General features: G+C 34.3%; 2 protein-coding genes across 2 annotated transcripts; both read left to right on the forward strand.

Moving 5' to 3' along the window:
* The first annotated feature begins 4,595 nt into the window (after window positions 1-4,595).
* LOC119506702 (protein preY, mitochondrial-like) lies at window positions 4,596-4,982 on the forward strand. Its single transcript, XM_037799793.1, has one exon. It carries the CDS (start codon window positions 4,596-4,598, stop codon window positions 4,980-4,982), a length of 387 nt encoding a protein of 128 aa, XP_037655721.1.
* A 327-nt stretch (window positions 4,983-5,309) lies between these two features.
* Window positions 5,310-5,516, forward strand: LOC119527999 (phosphatidylinositol N-acetylglucosaminyltransferase subunit Y-like). Its single transcript, XM_037828631.1, has one exon. It carries the CDS (start codon window positions 5,310-5,312, stop codon window positions 5,514-5,516), a length of 207 nt encoding a protein of 68 aa, XP_037684559.1.
* The last annotated feature ends 6,170 nt before the right edge of the window (window positions 5,517-11,686 follow it).

An 11,686-nucleotide genomic window follows, 5' to 3' on the forward strand; every position in this document is an offset into this window, starting at 1 on the left:
AAGTGGCTGTTACTTGTTATAAAAGTATTCCAGAAAATAAATCAGAAAATAGAATGCCACTTAGCAGTAGCAAGAAGATCTTTTGTTTAAAGAGGAAAATACTACAGAATTAATGTCATGGATGACATCTACAAAATAAAAGTATGAGTATGTTTTGCTAAATTTTTACTTTTTCTAACACATAAAATTCCGTGGAGCCCTTAAAGTATTTGAAATCCTTGACGTGGCATGTCAAATTATCTCTGAAAACTCAGCAGATTCTGTGGCTGCTAGGCTGACTTGTAACACTTCCATAGATTTGGCCACTAGGGACAGAATGAACCCAAATGGATTGAGAAAATTCATTACTTGCAAGTACCATAAACAAAAACAGCAGTACAGTAGCTTCGTGCACCCCACTAGACAAAATCAAAGTGGAAATCTAAGATAATAGATGCTATTAGTGGTGAATAACTCTTTCATGGAGGCACCAATTCTATATTGCAACCAGGCAATTTTATAACCTACAGCTCTACCTTAAGGAATATGGCTTATGGGAACTAATGATACTGATAATAAACTGCTTTGTGGCATCTTCCCACAAGACAGAGAAATGGGTGAGAAATGCCCTTGTGGAAACTCTTCACGATACTTCCTATCTTTCCTTATTCTTGGGAGGTCTATAAGGTGTTGCACAGAGACATGGGTCAGAATCCAATGATCCTGGTCTACTTGGCCTATGTGCATATGTGCAATCTTGCCAGTGCACTATGGTGGGAGCTTTTTCCTAAGAAAGTTTGCATAATTGTAGCATAGATAAATCAAATTAGATTAAAAATGTGAGAGTGGAGAAAATGAAGAGCCTACAATTCTTCAAGAGAAAAAAAACCTTAAAAAAAAAAAGAAAATGGGCAAACCATTAGCACTGGAAAAGAGTTCTCAATTTCTCTAAAATGAATGGATTTAGAGAGAAAAATTGTCTTTGGATGGGAAATGGGAAGATGGTAAACTCTGTGCCTAACACTATTTAATGAAATAGGATGGGATATCATGTGCTTCTAGACCCAAACTCCCTAGAAATGGTTGCTAAAATGTTAAATGATTATATATATATATATATATATATATATATATATATTAGTTTTTAACATGAAAACTGAGAACCTAAAATTTACAAAACTATTGAAATATGAACCACCACTGATCTATATTCAACCACTGAAGAGGAAGGGAATCTGCTCCTATTTTTACCACAATTTTTGAATAAGTTAAATTCATTAAGGTATAGCAATGTTGATTGAAAATGTTATCAACTCCTGATTTAATAAATGTTATAATCATTCAGAAGTGGAAGAACCTTAGATGTTATCTATTTCCACATACTTATTATATGTATGAGGAAACTGAAACTTTTGTTCAGATAAATTGATTTTATTAAATATGGTGGCTGACAATTAATGAAATAACAGACAAACAAAATAAAGCACCTATAGTACACTCCTAACAGCATTTTTTAAATTCCACACAACTTGTGAAATGTTCACAAGTAACAATTAATTGTTCTTTAAAGATATTAAGAAAGGTAAGAGAAATGCACTGATTGATTTCACAGTTATTACACTATTTCAAGTAATTCATGAAGACTAGTGTTACTATTTTGTATCTTTAGGACTATTTACCAAAAATTATATATTCTTGTTTCTATTTTTACTACTAACATGACTTGATTAATTATATATTATACACTATACACAGTTCTGCATTTCTGGCACTACTAATTTGAGACAGAAACATACTTTACTTAAAATTAGGTAACAATTGGATAAGTTAGCACATGACTGAAACTAGTAGATTGTTTTAAGACCAAAGAAAATATGAATATGTTCCCTGTAGGTCCCTTTGTTATATCACATAGTTCAGATGACTTGGTGTTAAAATATGGGAATTTATATAATAATGCATAAGCAAAGGCAGAAACATATGCCTAATCTATCATTTGTATTGCGATCTGCTACATTTTCTTTTAAATAGAAGATGATAGATAGAAAAATAGATATATATATAATAGATGATAATAGATAGATAGATAGATTAGATAGATAGATGATAGATAGATAAACATTCTTCATGTACCATATTCATTTTACAACCACTACAGCTTGGAATTTTTTGAAGATAGGTTGTATATCGAACAGAAGCTGAAGTTGTTTTTTAACCATATTTTGCTCAAGAAAAATACTTCTATTGGTATGTAACTAAGGGAAAAATGATATATTTTACAATCACAGAAGGTAGAGATTTATCATGATTAGAATATGTTTTGTATTCATCATGAATAACAATCTCTCTGATATACCATTATATGATTTATCAAAATATTTGTTTTTTTCAGGCAAAAATAAATTCATTCTTAATGAAGGAGATTAGAGCAATGGGTAGAATATGATATTTTTTCATTAATGCATTAAGTATTTACTTTTAATATTGATTAAATTTCATGAACATGTGTAATAGATCAGATACTTACATATGTTAGTGGGTGGAATGCCCACCAGAACCCTTGAATAGCAACTATGCTACCAGAGTAGCAACTATAATTACCCTTCTGCATATCAAGGAACTAAAGTAGGTGAATGTTCAAGGTGAAGTACTTAGCCACAAGCAAAGTAAAGATTTCAGCCCATGTGTTCTGGTGCCAAGTTCATCGTCTTTCAACATCACAGTTGTCTCTCCTAAAGCTATCTATAACTTATTCCCTATTAAGAAATACAATTTACAAAATTAATGATGTATGTGCATGTTTTATAAAGGAAACTAATCTCTTATTCATTCTCGCTGAAATAAATAGATTGATGTAATGGACAGTGCAGTTTATGTACTTTTCTGAAATACTTTGTGCTCTACCTTATTTTAATCAACAATTTATTTCTCAATTCAGGTTGTTATTTGTTCTGAGCATACAGAATGATTTCATTAAACATTTGGAACTATGGTAGTAAGTGACTGCTGCTGTCTGTGAACTACAAAATCAAAAATAAAAATACTAGATAAAAGAGATGACACTTTACTACATCTTGAATTTTTTACAAATTGCAGAATAAGTGAGTGAGTTGCTAGTTATGCATTTTTATTCAAAAATTTCTATACACAAAATGGAGTGAATAATAACCACAATTTCAGTTTTACAAATAGCTCTTGCATCCATTATTCCAATTGTTCCTCAAAACAACCTCATGAGGCAAGAGCTATCACTGACATTTTACTGGTAAAACTGGGCCTCACAGAGGTTAGATTTCAACTGTAAACTCACATAGCTGGTACTCAATAAAATAGGACCCCCAAAGCAGAATCTTAGATTCTAAATTTTCGTGACCTTCATCATTCTTTTGTGTTTCTAGGTTTTCCCTAAACACCTGTAAAAGTTTTCTTGTCTTTTGATGTTTTTGTGCAAACTCTATCCCTGCTCACTTCATCCCTCACAGGTACATGATTTGAAATTGGTCAATTAGACACGTATTTGCTGCAGCTTGGACAAATTTAAGGAACATTAAGAAAACCCTTGGGATTGGCAACATTCTCATTTTGATAATTCATTATGCAATGTCTAAAAAATTTTTTGTTTGTTATTTAACTATTTCATGTGTTTGTATTTGTGTGTTTTTTACTTTCTATTATGGAAAATTTCGAACACATATAAACTAAACTAATAGCATAATAAATCTCCATGGATCTATCACCTGGCTTCAACATTACCAGTATTCTGCCATTTTTTGCATCATTAATATCTCCATTCACATGTCATCCCATCAATGGAAGGGTACTGTGAGGGTGTTGATGATGATGGTGATGAATGTGCATTGTTTCTAGTCATACATATTTTTTCAAGGTATAATTTACACTTAGGGAAATTTAAATGTACCCCTTTTTAATATACAGGTCTATGAGCTTTAGTAAAGGCAGCAATTCATGAAACCATTAAAACAATGCCCAAATAGTTGGAATAATAAAATGACATAATACAAAAATACTAAAAATTATTTCAAAGGTCCTAAGTGAAAATTATGTCTGGAAGCTCTAAATCCATACGATGTCAAAGTGAATTATTTTAAACAGGCTCCTTTTATTCCCTCAATTATCTCAAAAAAGAGTAGAAGTTTGTGTAGCCCTGTGGAGAATAACTATAAGTCCATCTCTATGAAGAGCAAGAACCTTGGTGAGGGCAGATCACATCACAGCAGGACTTAACATAGGTGTGAGGTTGAAAGATCTCCATTCTATTACTAGATAATTACTAGAACACAGCTCCTCTGTAGGGGCTTATCCTTTTCTGATAATTTAAAATATGTTTTAAGTTAATAATGAACACTATGTCATTATACCAAGAGCCATTGATTGTACACTGAGGATGGATTGTATGAGTGTGAATGAAACTGGTGTAAAAAAAAAAATAAGGGGGGATAAAGAGTATGGAATTTTTGGAGGTTTCTCTTATTTTTATTTCTTTTTCTGAGTAATGAAAATGTTCTAAAATTGATCATGGTGATGCATGCACAACTATGAGATGATACTGTGAGCCATTGATTGTATACTTTGGATGGATTGTATGGTGTGTGAATATGTCTCAAAAAATTGCATTAAAAAGGCCTTGCGGTGCTGTCTCCGGCTGCCGGACCGGCGGAGCAGAGCGTGCGGCAGGCTCCCCGAGTGCTGGGGGGACACTCACACTGCCCTCCGTGGTCTCCTATAGGTGGCTGCACACGGCTGGGAGAAACAGAAGGGCAGAGAAGGCGCCCGGCGCCTTCCACCGGGTGCTGCTGCAGTTCCTGGTGTGCCTGCTCTCCAAGAAGCTGCTCAGATATGAAGCACTGACACATGAATTGATTAATGAAGAGCTGGGAATAGCATATCGAATCATTGATGGCTTTCCTAGCATGATACCACAGGCAGCTAGGATGACACATCAAAAGAAGCAGCAAGAAGAAATGGAGCAGCACATAATTTAAAGAAAACACACACAGCAGTTAAATTCTGTTGCTACTATATACCTTTTAAAAAGTCAAGGTTGTCATAACATACTTTGAAATTACCTATATAAACACTTGATGAATCATACTTTGAAAGCTATCATCTTTCTGCATATATGTTATGTATCACAATAAGGAAATAACTGAAATTGTGGAACTGTTAACCCATAAAATTCTTTGAAATTTGTTCTCTAACTACTTGTTAAATCATACTTTGAAGGTTATCACTGTCCTGTATATATGTTAAATTTCATAATAAAAAATGTATTAAAAAAAGTCAGGGTGGCAGGTAATAAGTGGGGAAAAATGTTTCTGTCTCTTCCTACATTGACTGTCCTTATTCCACTGGCTTGTTTAGTAGGACTGTGCTATTCAGCCCCTGCTGAAGAAAACTTCCCACAGGGCTGCACTGGCACAGCTAGCTTTCACAGTCTGCTCTTGTCAATTACCATACCAGTAATGTTCTTCCACCTTTGGACTTGGATGGGTATTAAACTCTGCAGATATAATTAATGCAACCTGAGCCAAGATGGTATATATATAATGATGACATGTCTTGGGCATCTGTCTCTGAAAACTCAGCTAGATGGAAATACTGGAGGCTATTTAGTTTGCAGTCAGATGCTTCGCCTTTCATGTGTCAGAGGCTTTGGCCTATGGAATGCTTAAGCTGCAGAAGCTTCTGTTATTGTACTCTCATTCTGCTCTTGTTTTTTGAAGGTTCTAACTTACAGCAACTGCTGTTTCAGAAGGCACATTTTGACAAAGTAACTTTTTAGGGATTAACATCCCCAATCATCAGCTGATGACTATTTCTTGTCTCATGCAATTGAAATTTTGTTTGTTTACATTCAAGCTCTTTGGTAAAGTAACATATTAGGGATGACTAAAATAATTCCAAAGGAGCAGTGCTAGAAGTAGTTTTAGAGAAATGCATTTGAACTCAGGTTGCATAAACCTCACAATAAAATGGAAATTGCATGTAGTTATAAAAGTTTTGAGTTTGGAAAACTAACTTAATTTCTTTGACATTAAATGCATACATGATAATAAGATAAGGTGTTAATACTTTCCCATTTAAAAAAATTCCATTAAAAAAGGAAAAAAATACAGAAGTTCTTTTTTTTTTTTCTTTGAAGTATCACTTCAAGAGTCTTTGGAAGCTAATATCTTAGCTCTCGTTTTCAACCCATAATTATTGATCACTCCTTATATGGTCCAAATTTATAGTAGATTTTGACCTCTCTTCCAATACTGGTTAATCCTAAATCTGTTTCCCTGAACAGGAGACTGTGGAAAGGACTGGTAAATCAGCTTTCTGATGGTGAATGACACAACACAAACAAAGTAACAAACAACAACAACAAAAACTAATATATTTTGGCCTAAATAAAAAGAAACTTTGTTTTTCTCTTATAATCAAAATTTCCACCAGCTAGGCAGCTAAGATCATGGCTGCCTTCAGGACTACCTGGAGTCAGTTTCTCCACCTCTCAGCATGGCCCTCCTCTGTGGTGGTTTCACTATCACATACTAAGTGGAAAAATACAGCAACCTTGTATTCACTCCTTACAACTTTTATGTGAAGTATCAGGAACAACATAGAAATCTCCTACCTAGATTTCTCATCAAGAGTCTTATTGAATCGTTTTGCTCTGATTAATCAAGTAACAATCTATGAATAATCACTACAGTCAGGGAATAAGATGATGATGATGATAATTTTATTATTTTTTTAGTTTTGTAGTTATACAGTGTATCCCCACCTCATATTTATAGAAAAAGCATGGAGAAAGGGAGATCCCCAAATTCCTTTAGGAAAAGCAGGTAAGTTTCTGCACAGTGCACTGAAGTATATAGTCAATGAGGGGCCACAGAGAAAACATATCATGGAGCAAATAATATATGTTGCAATATCAATAAAATTACCTACCTTTCCAGAATTATGACCACTTTGCAATATCAAAAGTAATACCGAAGTCTGGTTGGTTTTTGTCAACCTAACTTTTAGATAGGATTGAGAATAATGGTTAGTTTCCCCCTTTCTTTCATAGCTTTAGGTTGTTATTTAATTCACAGTAGTTTAGTGCATTCCACAGATTCCCTCTACTGTACAATAAATAAATAGAAGGCCACTGAAGCAAGATGATCAGTGAAACCTAGGAGGCATGGTAAAAAGGCTAGAAGACAGTGCTTTCACAGGCTACCCCACAATTTTGAAATTTTTTACTATGTTAACATCAATGATGCTCATATACAGAGTAGAAGTTGCTTAAAAACTGTTTTATCTTGCTGGGCTGCTGAAAGCAGATACCACGAAATGCCTTGGCCTTAACAATGGGAATTTATTAGCTTACAAGCTAACAGTTTTGAGGCTGAGAAAAATGTTGAAATCAAGACATCATCAGGCAACGCTTTCTTCCTGAGGACTGGCTGCTGGCCATCCTTGGCTCCTCTGCCATATGGTGAAACACATGGCAGCATCTACTGGTCTCTCCCTTCTCTTCTGGGTTTCTGTGATCTCAGGTTCTTGATTCTATGGCTCCTCTGTTTGTATTCATTCTGTTGATAAAGAGCTCCAGTAAAAGGATTAAGATCCATGCTGAATGAGGTGGATCACACCTTAATTGAAATAATCTCATCAAATGATCCTACTTACAATGGGTCCATATCCACAGGAATGTATTCACTGTAAGAACATTCTTTTCTAGGCTACATACAGTTTCAAACCACCACACAAACTAACAGAATGCATAACTTGGAATGCTTAATATTCGAGCAGAACAACATAATTCTTCATGAATGTGGGAAAGAAAAGATGAAATATTGCAAGAAGCTCATAACTAACACTTAGGTGTGTGTTACTAATGAAATGACTGAAATTCATACGGAAAATTTCCCCAAAGGTCTAGTAGGCATGGAAATTGCATAAGATTAATTTATTACTTTTCAATCACTGAAGAAAATGGTTGAAATTAGTATAGAATTCCAGAAATCATTTAAGAATTCAAACTAATCAAGTGAATATATTAAGATTTTCAATGTAAACACATAAAGATTTGCTTTGAGGTCACATGTGAAGTTTGTGCTTTGTAAACAAAGACAGAATCACTATTTTCTTTGCCATGAAAAACTCAATAGTGATTTTTTTTTAACATAGACTGATTATTACAAGTCAGATTGTAGTAACACAATAAAGTAATATAAAAAAATCTTAATAAAGAATATTCACTTTATTGAAATAAATGAAAAGTATTCCTCACCCTAAAACAATCATTATCATTTACCTGAATTTCTGTTCCTAATCTTTTCCTATCCACCTCTTTGGTGAAGAAGGCACTCCTCGCTCTAAATAGTACGAGGTGCTCAAACAGGACACCCAACATTGGATGATGAGATAGATAGCAGCAGTTTATTAGTCACATATACTCACTGACAAGGGAAGCAACGCTTCACACACCACACAGAGATATATGGGATTGCATTGGCGAGCAGAGTGAACCAGCAGGGGCTATGCGAGGCAGGCTTCAGAGTGACCAGAGGGCAGGAGGACCCTTGGTTCTCAAAAGAGGAAGTTATTGTATTATTTGAATAATTCCACAAACTGGCAAGGAGGTGAAGCCCTGGGTGGGGTGCAGTTGGCTTAGCTGAGAGCAGAATCTGCCTACTGGGGAGCCTTTCAAACTGGTTGGGGGCAGATCTAGCAAGGGAGGGTGGGGACTAATGGCTAGACCCTTGTGGCCCTGTGAGGTTCAAAGATGTCAAGGCAGCAGATTTTAGAACTTATGATACAATTTCATAAACTATATTTTTCTTTGTGGCTCTCAGTCAGCCATGTTGCCGACAATAATGGAAAATTCCACATGACCCCAGGTCACACTCAGAAGAATTAGCAGGAATTACTCTTAATCCCAGTCACTTTGGAACAGAGTTAAGTCATGAATCACCAAGTTCTGCCTTCACAGAACTCCTCTAATCCAATAGTAGAATGTCCTCAGCAACCTTTGTAATGAGGAATTTCTCAATCATCCATGAAGATGATGGTGAACTGATGCCAAAGCTCCTGCAGAATTATCCTAAATGAGCCGCAAGCATCTATAAGGCCAGATTTCTTCAGGTGCCCTGATGACTGCAAGATCAGGGATGTACTGACATGTTCAAACCTTAAGCCCTGCCATTTCTTAACAAATCAAACACAACAAAGTCCACCATACTGAGAAGAATATATTCAGTCTTATTGCAGTCCATCCAACATGAATATAACATATATTTATTTGAGATCAGGAGATACAGGAATGGAGGATAATAAGCAATTCTACACAGGCATCAATTCTGAAGAAGCAATGTACAAAATATATGAAATAACAGTTTCCAGACATTGGACAATGGACAGTTCAGGACAGAAATCTATGAGAGAAGGAGAATAAACTAAATGAGCACTGCAAGGGCACCGTTTACTGCATGGAGAATTTCTCAGCCACAAAAAAAAAAGGAAGGGAGTTTCAAAGAGTCCAGCAAATTTTGCTGAGTTGAGGAGATAGGGTTCAGACTACAAGGACAGCAGAATACTAGAGAGGAGAAGTTGCACAGAGAGGAAAAATTGGGGAATCTGGGGTGGTTCCACCTGAGTCTTTGCATGAGAAAAACTATTAAGAAGCACTGGGAAAGAGTAGTTTCAAAAATCCTTGAAGTCCACATGCAACTGGAAAGAATTTCCAATACCAAGTAGCCAGTTGAGTCCTAAGAAAGATATTGCCTTAGTTAATGGCCCAAATTAGCTTTAAATTAAGGGCTGTTCTGGATCCACCTAATAAATCTTAAACTGAGTTCGAAATCAATCAACCTGTTTCCAAGAAACATAACTTCCTCCCAGAAAAAGATTTAAAATATATTTATATGTATCCAAAAGAATCCAGCATCCAATTAAAAATTACCAAGTGTACAAAGGACAAAACTATGACACATAATAAGGTGAAAAAGATTGATAGAAATAAACAGACAGAGAAATGACATACGTAAAATTAATAGCCTATAATATTAAAACAGCTATTTTATGTAAACTCTTAATGTTAAAAAAAATAGTAGAGGAATTCCTGAGTATGGTGAAGAGAGAAAGGGAGACATAAAAAAGACCCAAATCAAACTTCTAGAGGCAAAAAAATTATATCTGAGATGAAAATCTCACTGAATAGAATTAATGTCAGATTGGATACTGCAGAAGAAAATATTAGTGAGTTTGAAGCCACAGAAATAGAAAGTCAGAGGGAAAAAAAAACTGAACAAGAAATAAAAACACAAGTGAGCTGTGAGACAATATCAGGCAGAATAGATTGCCTATAATTAGAATCCTAGAAAGAGAAGTGGGAAGGCAGAGAAAAAATTGTTTGGAGGAATAATGGTCAAAATTTTTATAAAAACTGTAAGCCTTCAGATCCAAGAAAGCTCAACAAACATCAAGAACAAAAAAAAGCATGAAGAAAATCATACCAATGCACATGATAACCAAATGGCTGAAAATCAGTGATAAAGAGACAATCTTAAGTGCAGAAAGAGTTAGGAAATGGAATAAAGATAGAAAGAACAACAGACTTCTCATCAAGAGTAATACTGTTGATAAAGAAATGAATGAAGAACTTTAGAAATGGTTAATATGTAAGTTTATATAAAAGACTATTTAAGTTATAACTGACTGTTTAAGGGGAAAAATCAGTAACATATGTAGAAATAATATATTTGACCAAATAGCTTGAAGGCCAGAAGGGGAAATGGAAGTATACTATTGTTAAGTTTCTTTTACTTGGAATGGGATAATGTTATTTAAAGATAAATGCAGATTTTATAAACATAAGGGTGACCACTGAAATAACAATACAAAGTAGATATAGCTAAAATGTCACAAGAGAAGCTTAAATGGAATCATAAAAATGCTCTATTATACCAAAAGAAACTGAGAAAGAGGAAAAGTGTGACGAACAGATGGGAAAAAGAAAACTAATAACAAGATGGCAGATTTGAAACAAACTTCTAAAATTACATTCTATATAAAATTGATCTAAACATGTCAATTAAAAGGCATAAATTATCAGATTAGATTTATAAAAAAATGCTAAATGTTAAGTACTTCATTATAAAAACACAGATAGGTTAAAAGTAAAGGCTTGAAAAAAATTTATCATGTAAGCACTAATCAAAAGAAAACAGAGTGACTATACTAACGCCTGACAAAGTATATTTCAGAACAAGGAATAATACCAAGGACAGGTTAATTCCATAATGATTGAGGAGTCAATTCTCCAAGAGAAAATAACAATCCAAAATATGTATGCACTTAATAACAAAACTTGAAAATATATGAAGCAAAAACTGATAGACTTGAAAGGAGAAATGGAAAAATCCACAATTATAGTTGGAGATTTCAATATCCCTCTCTCAATAATTGATCAAATATAGAGAAAATCTATATGGATGTATAAAACTTGCACAGCATAATCACCCAAATTGGCCACATTGACTTTTCTAAAACATTCCATCCAATGACAGCAAAATATCTATTATTTTCAATTGCACACAGAACACTTACTAAAGTAGGTCATTTCCTTGGCAATAAAACAAGCCTCGATATGTTTACAGGAATGCAAATCATATAAAGTATATTCTGACCATAATGGAATTGAATTAGAAAC

The sequence above is a fragment of the Choloepus didactylus genome, chromosome 1 (genome assembly GCF_015220235.1).
Source record: "Choloepus didactylus isolate mChoDid1 chromosome 1, mChoDid1.pri, whole genome shotgun sequence".
NCBI lineage: Eukaryota > Metazoa > Chordata > Mammalia > Pilosa > Megalonychidae > Choloepus > Choloepus didactylus.

Bases quoted from the DNA above. Each gene is read 5' to 3' on its own strand.
- LOC119506702 (XM_037799793.1), top strand. From the start codon at position 4,596: ATGTCTCAAAAAATTGCATTAAAAAGGCCTTGCGGTGCTGTCTCCGGC.
- LOC119527999 (XM_037828631.1), top strand. From the start codon at position 5,310: ATGTTTCTGTCTCTTCCTACATTGACTGTCCTTATTCCACTGGCTTGT.